This window comes from Centruroides vittatus, unplaced genomic scaffold, assembly GCF_030686945.1.
Source record: "Centruroides vittatus isolate TY-2023 unplaced genomic scaffold, ASM3068694v2 contig_934, whole genome shotgun sequence".
In the NCBI taxonomy this organism is placed as follows: domain Eukaryota; kingdom Metazoa; phylum Arthropoda; class Arachnida; order Scorpiones; family Buthidae; genus Centruroides; species Centruroides vittatus.
In genome coordinates this window covers 167,451-185,734 of record NW_027122619.1, presented here as the reverse complement: position 1 = coordinate 185,734, position 18,284 = coordinate 167,451, and the positions used below count along the sequence as shown (strand labels likewise).

General features: G+C 27.1%; 1 protein-coding gene and 1 pseudogene across 2 annotated transcripts in view; one reads left to right on the top strand and one right to left on the bottom strand.

Annotated features, from left to right (window-relative positions):
• LOC136984849 (membralin-like) overlaps positions 1-17,928 on the bottom strand; it is a 98,685-nt gene extending 80,757 nt beyond the window's left edge. The window contains exons 1-3 of one of the 2 annotated variants that reach the window (XM_067281990.1): positions 17,839-17,928; positions 4,234-4,271; positions 2,560-2,827 (exon numbers count right to left, since the gene is read on the bottom strand). In XM_067281990.1, the coding sequence (XP_067138091.1) occupies positions 2,560-2,781 (222 nt within the window). In that variant the 5' untranslated portion in view covers positions 2,782-2,827; positions 4,234-4,271; positions 17,839-17,928. The other variant, XM_067281991.1, reaches the window with a different exon arrangement.
• Positions 547-1,595, top strand: LOC136984850 (uncharacterized; annotated as a pseudogene).
• Positions 17,929-18,284: the final 356 nt, after the last annotated feature.

Below are 18,284 nucleotides of genomic sequence, written 5' to 3'. Positions count from 1 at the left end.
TGCTTTATAATATTATTTTTCCAGTGCTATAAACAAAGATATAACTACTTTAAACCAGTGATGTAATATAAGATAGGTTAACCTAGTCATCCTTACACATCTTGTAAACTTTTCAATCCCTTGTGCCATCTATTGAAACATGTTTATCTCCTCTCACCTAAAAAGAATGACCTAATAGACATTAGTAAGATTTGTTTGCAGACAGAAGTAAAGTACATATGCATTTCAACCTACAAATTGTTATATATATTACTGACACTTTTAACATATATATAGCAATACATACAGTATATCTGGCATTTTTACATGCATATGCATATGCATATATTGCAATTTGAAATTCATATAAATCTGGCCCATGTACATAACACATCACTCAATAAGTCTCCGGTCTGACACTGATCTGGCAACACGGTTGACAGACCCATATGATTTCTGGATAGTACCAACCTTCAAACGATACATGTCAAAATTTTGTGATATTCTGACAATTATTTTACAAGTTACATTGGTTTTAGTGACCCCAGTTTTTTAATTTTCAAAACAATGGATAAAAGAGAATTTTGTGTGCTGATTAAACATTGTTTTTTAATGGGGAAAAATACTGTTGAAGCCAAACAGTGGCTTGATAAGCACTATGGAGACTCTGCACCAGGAAAATCAATTGTTATTGACTGGTATACTGAATTTAAGTGCAGTCAGACAAACACTGATGATGCTGAACACTCTGGTCGCCCAAAATTGGCAGTTGTTCCGGAAAACATAAAAAAAGTTCATAAAATAGTTTTGAAAGACCGTAAAGCAAAGTTGCGTGAGATAGCTGACACCTTAAAGATAACAGAAGGTAGTGTTTTTACAATTTTACATGAAAATTTGAGCATGTGTAAGTTGCTTTCGAAGTGAGTGCCGCGTTTTCTCACACCGGACTAAAAACAAAAACACGTCAATGATTCAGAGCGCTGTTTGGAGCTGTTCAAGCGAGATGAAAAGGATTTCTTGCATCGGTATGTGACAATGGATGAAACATGGATCCATTATTACAAACCTGAATCAAAAAGATCATCACCTGAGTGGACAGCAGCCAGTGAAAGTCGTCCAAAGCGACCAAAAACTCAAAAGTCAGCGGGCAAGGTTATGGCATCCGTATTTTGGGATGTGCATGGTATTTTGTTCATCGACTATCTTGAGAAAGGTAAAACTATCAATAGTGAATATTACATGGCACTATTGGATTGCTTGAGTGTAGAAATAAAAAAAAAAAGCCCTCACATGCAAAAGAAAAAAGTGCTGTTCCACCAAGACAATACCCCATGTCACAAATCAATAAAAATGATGGTTAAATTGAATGAATTACACTTCGAATTGCTTCCTCACCCACCGTACTCTCCAGATCTGGCCCCCAGCGACTACTGGCTTTTTGTAGACATTAAAAAGATGCTCCAGGGAAAGAAATTTGGTTCAAATGAAGAAGTGATTGCTGAAACTGAGGCCTATTTTGAGAGCAAAGACAAATCGTTCTACAAAAAAGCATCGAAAAATTAAAGGAGCGTTGGAATGAATGTATCACTCGTGAAGAAGAGTATGTTGATGAATAAAGTTGAATTTCTAAAAAAAAAATTGTTTTTCTTAGTTAGACCGGAGACTTATTGAGTGATGTGTTAACTAATCTTAATGATATTTATAGGTTTATATAAACATATATGCATGTAATAAAAATTATATTAGTTAATAACTTTTTAATATCTCCAACTAAGTTTTAGTCAGCTTTTTCAAATATAAAATATTTATATTTTGAAATTACTTTAATAAAACAAGACGTACCATATATACTGTAATTGACTAGACCCACATGTTCATATAAACCCACATCCCAGTCACATTTAAAAAAAACAAACCCACATATGGATCTATTCAAATCACATTTTTTAAGCTACAACTTACTATAAACAAATTATTTAAAACAGTAATTGTGTAAATTACAAAAAATATTTCTAAAAATATAACACAAATGACAAGAAACTGTGACACAATAATTTACGCAATTATTGTGTCACATTTGTTGTCATCTGTGTTACTTTTTTAGAAATATTTTTTTGATTTTCCTGTAATGATTGCTGCTGCCATTCACACCAACACATACAAAAAGTGATTTTAAAAAAATAAACTCAGATTTGAACAGCCCTACAGGCTTGAATAAACCCACACTCAAAATGGACTGAAAAATAAGACCCATAGTGTAGCTATTTGAGTGCTTATAGTATTATTTTATTTAAGAATTTAAATAAAGTTTAAAATTTAATGATTTTTATTAAAAAAGTCAAATAAAAAGTATACAAAGATAAACCTTTTGAATAGATTAATAAACATTATTAAAAGGCTAGGTATGACTATATTTTAAAATTTAGCTGACATAAAATGATTATAATTATATAATTCAACAATGAAATTATTTATCAATTTAATTCAATAATTGATAATTAAATTTTAATTATATTTTTTGATAGATTTTTTCAATGAATATGTTCTAAAATTAATTATTAAATACATAAATAAGCTTACCTTTACTAGAATTATAATTTCAAATGTTTTTCGGAAAGATGGTGGAAATGCTCTAGCATAGGCTAAAGATACTCGAACAAACATTGCATGAAATAAACGATCTCTTGCATTTAATATAGGATTCTGATTATTATTGTTATTGTTGTTTCTTGCCCTATTATCAAAGGCAAAATCATCAACTGCTGCTAATATCCTTGGGAGAGCCATATTATTCCAAGACATAATGAAGCATCTAGTTCCAGTATTGTAATTAAATTTCAAAAATGAACTAAATAAATAAAATAAAACTTTTAAAATTAAATAATTACGATTTAAAATAAAAATATAGTTAAAAAATAATTGATAAAAATATAGTTATAAAATAATTAAATACTTGTAAAAATAATCTATGCATCATATTTAAACAATTATAAAAAATCCCAAAATACAGTCAAACCTGTTTTTATGCGCTCTTTTTACGTGCGATTTTTATTTGTGCGATTTTTTTAATGCGAATTTTTAATTTGTGCGGTTTTTTTTTGTGCGAGTTTTTATTTGTGCGGTATAGTTGGCGACTAGTCTCGTGCGATTCGTCATGTCTCACATTGACTTATTATAGCTAAATAAACTTATTATAGCATAAATGCACTTATTATAGTAATATTATTGCATGAATATGCGAAAAATGAAATAATTTACTTTTTAAGTCAACAAAACACCACCTGGACAAAAATATGTAAAACAGACGATAGACCAGACGATGCAGTCAAGTGCTGACATCTGTTGTCAATAAATTCTATTTCGTACGGTTTTGAGTTATTTTCTATGTGAGACTTTTTTTTATGCGGTCCCTGTTGACCGCATAAAAAAATTATTTTTTTTATTGTGTTGCGAAAACTATTATTTACAGCCATTCGTGAAGTTTCGTGAGATTTTTTTTAATGCGGTCCCTATCCCCCGCATAAAAACAGGTTTGACTGTATTAATTTAAAATTTACTTTCAAAGACAAAATTAATTAAATTAAGTATACTTAAATAAGTATACTCAATCTAATTTACAAATATTTGATTCCTTAAACTTACTATTGATAATTTCAAAACTAAAGAAGAAAATGAAGACAATTATATAATATAGTTTTGTTTAATTTTCTGTTAAATATTCAGTCTGAAATATTTTATTTATATTTGAAATCAGTAAGAAAATTTGGTTTTATATGTTTGAGGTTCATGCAGTACAGATTTTCATGCCTAAATTCTAATTTGGTTGTGTATTCAGACCTGAAGAAGATCTGTTTAAGATTGAAAATGTTAATCGCTAATAAAAAATTTTACAACTGGAGATACAAAAGTTTTGTGGACTTTTTTATTACAATTAGACCCAGTTCATTTGTATTGCCATAGAATTACTAAATTCTTTACTAGTATGTTTGATATTCAATATATTAGTTTTAGAGTTTCTTTAATAATTTTGAATACACTTTAATTGACTTTCAATTGAAAATTTTTATATAAAACAAGACATAATTTTAGAACTGAAATGATAGAGCAAATTTTATATGGTCAAGTATAATTTCATAGTCACTAATACTAAGTACAATGACTTTCAAAAGAATATTTCTAGAAAAGAAATCAGGATTTAATGTTGATACAGTATATAATTACATTTAATAATTGAAATAAAAAATTTATTCTTACACTATTTTACATTTTGGCTTTGTCTTTTATTTTGAACTCTAAAATAAATAAAAACAATTAATTAATATGTATATTGAAATTCCTAAATTTTAAAATTATTGTATTATTCTTTAATTAACACAAAAATCTTTCAAATTAATCCATAAATAAAAATTTCTACAAATTATAAAATTTTATCTTGTACCTTTATTTCTTTACATTTAAAGTTGTTTCACCTTATATTTAATGTAAATTTAAATCATATTGATAATCATAATGCTACTTGGATTTCACTAACTTTTAATTCATTTTTATATCCAGTACTAACCACAAACCTTAAAGATTCTGCAAATATACTCATTCATATTACAAAAATATTCAAATTTTCCTAAAAGTTTTTGTAATTTCAGAAGAAACCAGTGTGAAGCAATTGCACAAAAAATTATCAATTCTACAATATATTATCAATGAGCAGCACAGTTCCAAACGGCATGTTATTTCAAATTTTAGCAGGGTTGACTCAAGGCAGGTTAAACACCTTTCCCAGAATCCTGTCTGCAATTCGCAAAAACTTCTTCATAAATTTCTCAGGACCCTATGCTTAGTATCATGTGTGTATAGAAATTTATTAATTTAATTAGCCAATTTATAGCCCAATTTTTAAGGCAATCGTTGGTATTTCATTGTATAGAAATTAATTGCAGAATATGTAGTTAAGAAACTATGTAAGAAAACTAAAAAATGTAGTTTATCCTAACTATAAGTTTTAAAGCAAGTTTTATGTTGGTATGTATTTGCACTTTAGGCTATAACAATTTATTATTATAAAATTTAGTATAATATGTTTACAATGGCCCTGAATTCAGGAGCTTTATTGCTTAGATAAATCAGAAAAAACTTTTTATTATTCAATCAGTTTATTATTAATGTAGGATGTTACGTCTTTCAGGTATTTAATATTTATTAATAATAATCAGTATATATATTAGGGTTTGCCGGTTTTTTGAAGAAATTTATATAATTTGAAAACCAAGGTTTCCCAACTAAAAAACCGGTTTTTGAGCCTAGACTTAAACATATAAATTAATTAATTATTTGATTAAATACATCAACATTTTGACACAAAATCATCTCTAACATAAAACGGAAATATTGTTGAATACTAAGTTTCATAAAACTAATACAAAAACAATAAAATTCCCCTAAGCCTAAACAGCATCAAATTCTCCCTACAATAGGGAGAAATCTTTCAACTATGGAAAAACGATAGAAAAATTTGTACACTTAAAAGAATGCCTTGTTTCAGCTTTGAATGACATCAGTACTTCTCACATGTGAAACGATGCAGAGTATTGTAAAATTGTAGAGCTTCTTAGAGCTTAAGGACCAATACATTTAGTAGCTGATGCCTTAGGATGACAAAGTTTGCATCTTGTCATCCTATTTATTAACAAGTGAAAGCATATTTGAATTTCTGTTATGTGAATTGAAAAATTTGAAAACTGAAATTACTTCCAAGTTGTTACATGCTGTAGAGGCTGTGGAGATACGAATTCAAGAGAGAAGACAAATGGAATTAGTAACACTTCTTTATTTATAAAATCCACAGAACGTTCGGACAAAGTTGTCTAGTGTATTTCTTCCACTAGCTGCAAAATCTGATATCATTAAGTTATCTGGACAAATATTATTGAGATTATATTCAAATTATTCTATAGAAGATAACTGCAATGATGAAAAAGTGGCAAAGAAGAAAATTAACTCATAGCTTTAAAAAATGCTATGGAAAAATCAATACAAAAATATCTCTAAGAACCTGAAGTGACTTCGTCCAGTCCTAAGACACCAAAAAAGAAGTTTTTAGTATTAGAGGGTACAAACAGAATAACGAAAAATTTTGATTTATTATTTAATGCTTTAAAGATGATTAAACCGAGCTCAGTAACAAGTGAGAGAGTTTTTCCTATTTCTAGCAATTTTGTGTGCAAAATAAGGACATGGTTGAGCAATAGATCTATAGACATTCTTTGCATTGTAAAATCATATTTTCTTAGGAAAAATAAGAAATAAAATAATATTTTGTAGGCATTCATTGTTATTCGTTTTTCTTTGGTTTTCTATGGAGTAAATTTTAGAGTTTAATGTGATAATCTAGCATTTCCTTTGTTTTCTTTTTTGTTTTGTGTAGATGTTTATCGATTCTTTTTTGGTTATATTTCTGAAATTTTATAAATATTAAATAAATTAAAAAGTTTTAAAATAAACATTGTAAACATTCCTTATTTCCATTTTGGGGAGTGAAAATTCGAAAACCGGTTTTTGTATAAACCCCAATATGTATGACATATCACATAAATAAATGGTTGGTATCAAAATTTAATTTTTTGAAACATTATATCCTTATAAATTCATTAAAACATATTTTCTCCTAAAGAAATTTTGACTTTTAATTGTGATGAAGGTATTTGATCAATTAAATATTATTTATTTTATTTTTGTCTCAACTGTAAAAATGAATCATCATATGACAATTCATTTTTAATTTAAAAATTTATAAATTGTTCTAAATAAATAACCAAAATCTTAGCATTCTAAACGTACAGTTAATTTTAATTACTTTTCACTTATAATAATAATAATACATATATTAAACCATTGTTAAAATAATTATTATAAACATATTACAACACCAAGTTGCTATTTTTTAAATGTTATTAATTAGTTTAGTAAATTTTACCTTTTTTTATTTTTCAAATAAAAAATAGATAATTGTTTATTTGCATCATTTTTAAAATTATATTACAAAAGAAAACTTTTGGAAAATACAAACAAAGCATCCATGCTAAGTTATCATTTAGGCCCTATTAATAAATTATGAACTTATAGTAATGCTGTAAAATTATTTACAAAATTATATTATAAGCATTGTCGTCGTTTCACGTGATTTAAAAGTAAAATTAATGTAGGTCTATAACATTAATTCATTGTAAATTTAAATAATTAAATCAAGAATAGAAAAGCATATTTGTAATTCAGCTGTTTAGATAAAATCACTCTTAAGATGTTAACTATTACATATTTAAAATAATAACAATACTTTTTCTTATTTGATTTAATATTTTGAATAACCTTTCAAAGTCATTCTTTTCTAAAACAATTTTTAAAAGCAATGTAAACAAATTAATAACAGTTTACAAATAAGTCTTTTTAAGTCATTTAGTAACATTGAACATATTGAAATAGAAAATAATTTTTAAAATTTAGGCTATGTGTATATTATGCTAGATTACAATATCTCTTTTCTTACTTGTAGAAAAAATTATTAATAGAAAATAAAAAAGAAATATTTATGTTAATATTTTGTCCATACAATGAACCTCTGTTAAAACTACATGAGATATCTATTCAAAATTTTAGTGAACTGCATCAAAATGAACCAGTGCTTCTGACACAAAATTCTGAAAAAGCAGCAATTTAAATTCAAATATAATTTTGAATAATTTTTTCTTTATTTTCAATATTAATGATCTAAATCGGTGTTTAAATTATATATGATTTTTAAAACTGAAATAAATTGAAATTTTTTTAAAATAATTAATACTGCTAATTTGTATAATTTTCTTTAACTTTTAAAATAGATTACAAACAAAATTCAAGAAATTTCCTACAATTTCTGGAATTTTTTGGATTTAAAAGAAAAAAAAAACCACCTTAAAAAATGATATTATCGTTCTTTGAGCTGTGTTTTCTTCAGTTACTCCCAAATACAGTATAATATGAGAAGTTTTCCAGTACTTTCATATATGTAATGGGAAATATATCACTTCATTAAAAATAATGTATAAAAAAACACTATTTTAGACAGCAGAAGGAAGTATGCATACATTTTTTGTTTAATAAATCTAAAAATTTCAATGACATTCAGGTTGCTGTTGGAAATAAAAATAGACAGTCATTTTATGCATAACTGGTTTCACTGACTTTAATTTTAATCTTTACCCTTCAAATGGTTAAAAGCATATAAATTATCTAAAAATTTAATCTAATCTGTCAGAGTTATTACTGGCTTCAATGTCATTAATTTATTATACGGAATCTCTTACTTCTAACTATATATTTGTCTAGAAGGTATTAGAATTATAAAAAAAACAATGAACTTTATACTGATGAATTAAATAATTAAATTAAATACAATTTTATTCAAACTATTTGAATATATTTTGAAAAAGATTTTGTTTCACTTCAATAATTTTTCTCCATTTACATATTTATTTGTCTGTTACTATAATAAAATATAAGGGATGATCAAAAAGTTTCATAGTGCTGCAATCACATACAGGATGGGTCAACGAAAACGAAAGGCAAAGTGATCAATACAAGCCATGCTCAGTATCCATGCAATTAGTAAGATATTCACTGTACTCAGAACTGTAAGGACATGTGATACATACATTAATCACATCATTGCTATCAAATGTATCCAAATCAAACCAATGTGCTGTTGTCCTGTTTTTGTCCATGAAATGAAACTAGTGGACATTTATCACAAAATGATAAAAGTGTATGGGGGTGAATGTCTGCCCAAAGTCAACCTCCTGTGAAGATCATGACAATGTGCATCCTCATGTTCCCAATGTCATCAAGCAGAAGTTGACACTTTTATAGAGACTTTGGAGCACCTGCCATACAGTCCAATTTCTCACTGCATGATTTTTACATCTTCAGTCCTCTAGAAAATCCTTGAAAAGACACAATGATTCAAACTGGATTAAGATGTGATAGAGGCTTTATCAGATGTTTTTATGCATCAGCCAACTGACTTCCGTCAGACATCTTTAACCTAGTTCATCAATGAAATAAATTACCTGGAGATTTCTTCTAAATGGAATGAACCTAACGGGCTATACATCCCTTGAACAAAACTTTCAATCAACCCTTACTAAATGAAAAAATTTTAATACATAAAGCTAAACCTTTAAAATCCAACAAAGATTTTAATAAAACAAATATTTTCAGCTATACTCATCATCCTCAGATTTTAATATATATTTTAAAATGTAATTACAAGCATTAAAGTCATGATACCAAATAAATTTCAATTCAAAAATAACAAAACAACATTAATAAATTGTAAATACGCAAATAAAAAAAAAATAAATGTAAAAGTTACTTGATAAATAACCTTGATAAGTCACTTGATATGTAAATATAACAAAAATATAACAAATATACAACAAAAAAAAAACAGGACAATTATAAACTTATGATGAAATTGTCCTGCACGTGTAAATAAACACCAAATTTATTACTGTCATTACTGTGAAGTCATATAATTTTAATCACAATCAGATGTTAAAGAAACAAAATTTTTAAATTTTTTGATTTTTGGATCAAAGAGACCAGATTATGCAGTGGAAAAGATCAATATATATATTAAATCAACTTTGAATAAGATGTTTGCTGATCTTAAGACCATCATTGTTTAAATCAGACAGGAGATGTATATTTCTAATCAACAGTTATGACTGTTAAGTTGAAATGTTATTTGTAAATTCCTTGCTGAGAATGTCAGTCCAACAGGAATAAGCAAACAACACTCTTGTTATCACAACTGGATACATACAATTGATTAAAAAAAAAAAATACATCTTTTACATTATTATTGAGAGAATGTTAAGGTGAGTGTCTAGACGTTCTCACCTGGAGGACCCCAAATTAGACAGTGTGTGTTGTGTCTATGATTTATGAGGTATGCAGGTATCTTTAAATCCATTTTTAAAAGTTTTGATGATTTCCATGTTTAACAATTGGGCCAACTTTAATGATGGATGCTTTGTCCCATAAAGCCATATTATCCTGTTAGGATACGAAAGCTGTTAGCATGATCATATTGATGATGTTTTATTCTGTTCTATAATAGCCTCAAACTTCTGCCTATGTAGTTGATTTTCCCAACTAAAATGTCTCTTTATATAAAAAGAACAGAATAAATTTCTACCTAACTAATTGTTAATATTGTTCTTATTATTTCTAATGAGTTGATATAATGTTGGATTTCTTTTGAATATAATGTATCTTATCTTACTGATTAAACTGATATATGTTTAGAAAGATGTATTATATCTTATTTCTGAAAGCTTTATTAAATTGCAGAGATGCTGAACTAGATGAGAGATTTCTATAAGATATCATATTGTTGATGACACCTGCAGGGAATTCATGAATTTTAGCTATGTTCCTTATTCTTGCAAATTCTTGAATAATGTCTAGGATGCTGGATAATGAGAATATACTTTTCTAATAAATAAATGCTTGAAAGATGGATATTTTATATTTAAAAGGGTTTTCAGATATAAGTGGGATATATAATGGTTGGAAGGTTGATTTGACAAAAATATTGGTGGTAAGTTCCCTTCCTTTAATTTTAAAGGTATGTCTAGGAAATTTATTTCTGTGCAACTTTCCTGATAATTTTTTTGGGGAAATCAAAGGGTTCTCAATAAAAAATCTATCAGAAAAGTTTGGTTTCTCAATAAATTCCAAGTTTGGATATTTAAATGATGAGGTTAATTAATTAAATTTGTAGCCACACCATTAATGTTTACAGGTTACTTAAAGCATAAGTTCTTATTTTAAAATTAAAGTAGTTCAAAAAACTTTTAAAATACAAGGAAAACTCTCAATCTATTCTGACTGTAGGAGATTGAATTGTATCAATGAAGAGGCTGAAACATTATTACTTTGGCAAAATGCATATGATAGGTAACTTACAGTTGTATAATGAAACTGAGAATAAATAATTCCTTTCTTGTTATAAGGGTTGATTGAATGTATTCATCACTCCTACAGTTGGAACAGATTAAAAGTTTTCCTCTTACTTTAAAATTTTTTTGGAACTATTTTAATTTAAATTTCCAGCGCTATTAAATATTTTATTAATTTTATTATATAAGTTCTTATGTTTAACAAAATATTAAAAAAAGAAAAAAAATCATATTTCAAATTTTTAACATATTTAAATGTTCAAACTTTTTTAATGTGTTCTTTTTAGAATTTGTGATATGTCAGCTGGACATTACATTTAAACTTTTTAGGAAGTGTTCTTGTTTTTTTTTTGAATTTAAGCAATGACAGCCAATGTAAAGATGGGTGTTAACACATCTGAAAACATCAGTAAAAAATAATACATTGCTGGTATAAACAGATATGAAGTGTTTTCAACAAAATGCAAGCAATTTCCCAACATTAAATATTTTGAATATTTGAAGCTATGTTATATAAAAGCCTTTTAATTATCTTATATTTTATTTTTATTTTTCTTTATTAGTTTCATATAAATATATAATATTTATTTATTGTATATATAGAAATTTATATTCTAACAATGCATAAATTTGCACAGTTCTTAATTTTAATGAGGATGGACTGAAGAAGTCCAAAACCACTTGAATTTTTTTTTTGGTATTAAATATTGTACTTTAATTAGGGTTTCTCTAATGGGATCCTGGCAGTTTTTTAACCCGAGAAATCCAGCAAATTTCTTAAAAGTTTGTGTTTTACTTATTTTGTGCTAAGGTTGAGGAAATTTTGCAAATAGAAAGTATAATTAACTCATAAACTGTCTGAATATATTTGTATTTATTAATTTTAAACCTACTTATTAGTTTTTTAAATTTTTTTCTTATTATGGCATGTCACAAATGATCAATAATCAATATGTAGCTTATTTGTGGCAGGACTCTGAAAATTCTTTACTTGTCAGAACCTGTAATATCTAAATGACTAACAAAACCTTTGACTATCCAGTAAAATATTTAATTGAACTAACAAACGTTTTTGACCTAAGTATTCGGTCTTCATCAGGTTTACAAATATTGAGATTCTAAGAACAGTTATGTGCTACGATTTAAAAACTTTGAACGTTTCCAATCTTGCATATAAAACCGTTGTGCGCATGTGTTGCCATGGATGCATACGTGTTGCTAACATATGCAGCATGCTTAGCATAAACGAAAGAGTATAATTATTATATACACAAATAAAGGGACGGAAGTGTACATTAAATAGAACTGTGGTGGTTGTCTTCTCCTTCGTAACAGAACTTCCAAGCTTGAGATATATTAATAGCATCCTTGGAATTGATGCAGTTAGTATGTAATCCGGCTTTGTAAATTTCAAGAGTTTCTAGAGATCGGATGTGTTCTATGCGTTACGAGAGTCTGATAATTTCGGCATTGTAAAGGTCAGCTCTTATGCCCGGTATATGGATAGGGAGGTGATGTCTTTGTTGTAATCGATGTCATATTTGTGTTTGCGTAGACAATTGTTGAGAAAGCATTTTGTGGAACCAACATACACAAACTCTCTTTGAAACCTGTCATCCCATAGTGGAACAGATTAATTCAATTAAATATTTTACTGGATAGTCAAAGGATTTTGTGAGTCATTTGTATATTTTCCAGTATCCTTACAAGAAGATGATTAACCTGTAATATCTGGAATAATTGTGCTTATGCTGTCTTAATTTTTAACCATGCCCAGTAGCTTCAATAACTGCAAAATGTCAGGTTGTGCAAATTGGACATGGATACAAATGAGTACGAAGTATGCAAGTATGAAGTTTTTCTTCATAAACCTGATTATTTAAGCCAAACAAACTGCCGAATTATCAAGCTATAAGCTTGACGCCACTATTAAAGCAGCCGAAGTACACAAATCAAGAATACTAGACAGCAAAAGAAGTAATGCAATGCAGCTCAAAAATGAACTAGAAATCTTTAAGGCTACAGGTGAGAAAACATATAACATTTGTCTTCTCTTAAATGCATTAAAGACGATTCCACCCACATCAACTGAATTGGAAAGGGCATTCTCAGTAGCAGGACTTTTCATTACTACAATAAGAACTAGATGAGTGATCACAGTATAAACCATCTTTGCTTTTTAAAATCTTATTATAAAAATTTACAATAAGGTTTTGTATTATGTTTTATTTAAAAACAAAAATTACCTTTTAAGTTCATTTCTTTAAATTTTCAACTCAATTCAAATGCATTTTTGTTTGTTGTTGTTGTAAGCAATTTCCAACAAACTTTAATAAATTTTTTCTATTTGTGAAAATTTCTACATAATTCAAAGGTAATTTTTAATACATACTTTACACATCATTATTAATATTATTATTTTGTAAATTGCAGGATGTATTAAATTACTTAAAAAATAAAAAATAATTATATCATTTGATTTCAAGATTTATTTTATATTTTAAAAAATAATTAATTATATCTCAAGATTTCCCAGGATCCTGGGAAACAGATCACTTTTCTCTTGAAATCCCAGGACAAGCAAAGAACACAGAAATGAAAAACCCTAACTGCAATAAAACAGTTATTTCTGACTTGTTATTAAAGACTTTTGAAGTCTAATCTAACATATATTTATGAATTTCACTTCCATATGATTCCCTGAGGTAGCTGTTACAATTAATATTATCTCCCATTTCCCAGATCAAAGAAATAAGACTGGTTCCTATCAGTTATTATCAGTTACTCATGCTATCCAAAATAATCTGAACAGATTGAGAAGGATTGGTAGAGGTCGACCACTGATATGGCCATCACAATTGTCTGACTTGACTCCTTTGGATTTCTCCATTGGAATTACTTTAAGAGTTTAGTTTATGACACACCTATAGAATTTAATAAAGATCTTATTGCACAACTCATAGCTACAGCACATCCAGGACATACTTGTAACTTTTGAGAGAGTATATAAAAACATGAAATCCAGATGCCAGGTCTACAATATTGTTGGACACCAGTTTGAACTGTTCATGTAACAACTTGCCATTAAGAAATTAAATAAAGCTATGAAATGTTATCAGACTTTTTATCATTCTTTACTGATCTTTATCTCAAAAATGAGTTCATTTCTGAACGAGTTTTTAGGGCAAAAACTGACATATTCAGTCCATACTACACGCACTCTAAGTTTGCAATAGGTATTAAGTAACACTGTGGATATGTCCAGCAGCGCCGCTAGCTGTTTGAGCACCCGTGTGCAATACCGATCATGCCACCTGCGTTTAACTACGACTACCTACGCTGAGCTTGCCAGCAATACCAATTTGCCGCCCCCTGGATGTGCCGCATGCGTGCAGTGCACGCCCGCTTATGGCAAGCCTGGCTATGTCTAACATAAATATCATTAAAAAATTGCCAAAATATATATCTGAAATTTAAAAAAATAAAATAAATTCTAAACAACAACAATAAACAACTTTCAAAACAAATACTTTTCAATTTTTATTTCTTTCTCAGCATTCCTTGAAATATTTTGCACTGATTAAGATCAATATAAAAAAGCTACCTTGGTAACTATTAAAATTGTACTTTTTAATTATTTGTTGATCTCAATAGATAATCATCAAGTAATTCACAAAAAGTAACATTTCAAAGTTCATTCCAGTCTTAACTATTTTTTATTTCATTTTTTTTAAAAACTGATAAAGACCAGACAGTCAGATAATATACTTAACTAAAACAGCACTGAAAGTTTAGAAACTACTTAACTAAACTAGAAGACAGAAATCAACAAATGAAAATCCTATATTCATTATAGTTTTTCTGTTCAATAAATTTTAAGTAAAAATGTGGATTCAGTTAATTAAATGCTACATAGACTCAAAAATCAATTTAAACATTGACAATGTATATAAAATTTTTAAAAATTTAAGTCTGATTATTATATATGGCAAAATTTTATTGCCCTATTCAGAAGAACACAATTACATGACAATTGTAAACAAATCAGTAACTTCCAAAGAACCAAATAATTGATAATAACAAATGTAAAAATCCATAAAGGCAACTTTTAGAGTAACGTCAAATGATTCCTGGCAATTGTTTGGCATTAATTAATAACAACATATACAGAATATTGATAAAAAATGTTTTTAGATGAAATATCTCTTATAACACTAGTAAGAAAACACAAAAAGTAACTATTACATTTTTAAATGAAATTAAAATTTGTCTTAGATTAAAAGATGCTTAATAAAAATAACATTTGTTTGTAAACATACTGTATCAGTAACATGTGATGAATTTAAAATATAAGACTGAGTAAAATAATTCGGTCAAACAGATAGTAATTAACTATACAAAAAAAAAAGTGAACAAATTTAATTAGACTCATTATTATTAGTAAATTACTGTATTATAAATAAATTAAAGTGTCATAGATATAAAAAGTATACATATGTATATAATATCCATTAGTTTCCAAATATCAAAGTATGATAAAATAAATATTATCTTAAATAGAAACATCATAAAATAACTATAATCAATTTTATTAAAATAGCATTTTGAAATAACAAAAAAATTCATACATACTATTTTTTCCTCACCAAAATCAAGTATTCCAATTAAAAAATTTTATGAAATTTCAAACAACACAGAATATTTTAATTAAAATTACTATTATAAATCATGAAAATATAATTCAAAAATTTGCATTCAATTTAAGGTTAGAGAAATTATCAAGTGACATATTTTCATCTTTTAATAGTTGAAATGACATTGAACATCTTGTAAACTTGTTTTAAGGAAAGTAATTAATATTTATTCAAAAAATTATAAATAAATGAATGCATTTATAAAAAAAAAATATATATAAGTATATACCATTATCATATAATTTTTAATCATTTATGTTTAAAATTTGCAAATTAAGAGAGAAAATTTACCCAAATTAAGAATTTATACAGTATACATAGAATAATGATAATCAATCAGAACTTTAAATCTGCATTTAAAAATATGTGAAAGATCTCTTTTTAAAATTCAATATATCTGAAGCTAAAATCAAATCGCTATAGCTTCAACTTATCTTAAATTATATCATAACTAAAGCTAGAACATCTAGGCCAAGGGTCACCAAACTACAGCCCACCGCTGCACTGAGCCACAAATGAGGTAAAATATAATCATTTATATGGAAATATCATAGTTTATAGATAAACTCACTACGTAGAAAAAATTAAAACAAGTGTAAGTAAAAATGCTAGAAGCAGTCCAATCTGGTTTTTGTATCTCACAATAATATAATATTTAGGAAAATCAGTGAAATAAAAAATTTGGCAATTTTTTGTGACTTTGGATATCAGAGCACTTTTTGTGTGAGTACCTGTAATGAAATTTCTAAGAAAAGCAATTACAAGCTCGCTACAGCAATTGTGTTTGTGTATTGGTAAATAAATATGTCGGTTGTCTTTATTTTTTGTGTATTCAGTGTACTGTATTGAACAAAATGGTTATGTGACCACACTAGTCATTCAGTTATCTGGCCTGCTGTGAAAAAAGTTTGGTGAGCCCTGATCTAGGCAATAAAAATCAAATAAGTGAATTAAAAGGCTGAATTTTTAAAGGTTTTTTTGTGTGGTAGTGTGGGTATTAGTTAAGTGCGGTTAGAGAAGAGAATAAAAACTAGTTATAAAAATCAGATAAGTTATAACTTATGTGATTTTTTATGGTTAAAGCTAGAACATCTAACTTTAACTGTAACCTAAAAAGTAATTATTATAGAAATAGGTAATGAAGAACACAAAATTAATTCACGGTAAAAATTTCTATTTAAATCTGAATTACGAGACGTCTGATAATTCAGTATTAAAAGAATAAATTTACATTAAAAAATATAATTTTCTTTTTGTAAAACATAATTTTGCCTACTTCAAGTTACTTTAAACATGAAACAAACTGAAATCTGTTTAACTTGAATAAACAATAAATTTAAATCTCTTTTCGTATTATGAATAATTAAACGAACAAAAGTACAAATAAAATAAGCAATGATTTTCTATTTTATACATTAATCGCTGTTCTAAGTCCAGACTGGCCACCAATAACGAAAACATCAAAATCTGAATACGAGATATTTATTTATTTAGGAAATTAAGTATTAAATATTAAAATTTTTCTGAAATTTGAATTCTTCTTCTTCCAATTACTTAAATAGAAGAATCTAACTCTGAAATAACAGTAAAACGCCCCCTGGGGAGCACTAGGGTATTATTCAAAGTTAGAATCTTACCTATTTAAATTTAAATAAAAAAAAACTACAAAAATTGATTACTGCATAAAGTTAATGATGATAATAATAATGTGCATAAATTTAAATATTTTAATGTAAATTTAAGCAACTTCCTCCAGATTTATGTCAACTGTTGTATGATTTAATTATGTTCAATCAGAGGATTGATTAGGGATGAAAATATACATTAAGAAATCAACATTGTAACTTAATACTATGTTAATTATATTAAAATCTATTTCTTATATATTATTTCCCGTTTGTTTTTTTTTCGTATAATAATCTTATATTATTCTGTATATAATAATTTTGAAAATTTTAATGACGTCGATTATCCAGATGTTGATATGTCCTTGACTCGAGTAACACTTTAATCTACGACACTTACCTCAGCACTTCCGAGGCTTAATATTACACTCATACATTTATAATACACTAGTTAATTTCTATATTAATCCAATAAATTTATAGTTTGTTGGTGTGGGAAGAAAAAACAAAAACAAAACTTAAAAAAGGCGAAAGTTGGACTACCTCGACCACCTGAACGGAAACGGCAAGAGACTATTTCTAGTTCTGAAATTAACCGCCAAGAAGCGCTGTCATCGACCATCCTTACGTCATTAAATTAGTCGATCCGGATTGCGTTCGATATAATCCATTAAAGAATATAATAATAATAATAAATTTTTAAAATAAAATAATTCGCTCCGTTCAAATAAATTAAATAAATTTAAATTGTACTTTTTAAAAAAAACAAAAAAAAAAACTTTTTTATTTCAATTTTTATAATTAATTTTTTCAATTATAATTTTATTATTTGAATATTTCAATTGTTATATATGATCAATTTATTTAATTATAAATTTAAAATTGTCCATAAATTACGTAACGCAGATGTATGCAGGTAATCGTTACGATGCGTTACACGGAGATGACGACGTTTATAAAAACGTTACGTAATGCTAGGGTCTTGGCTC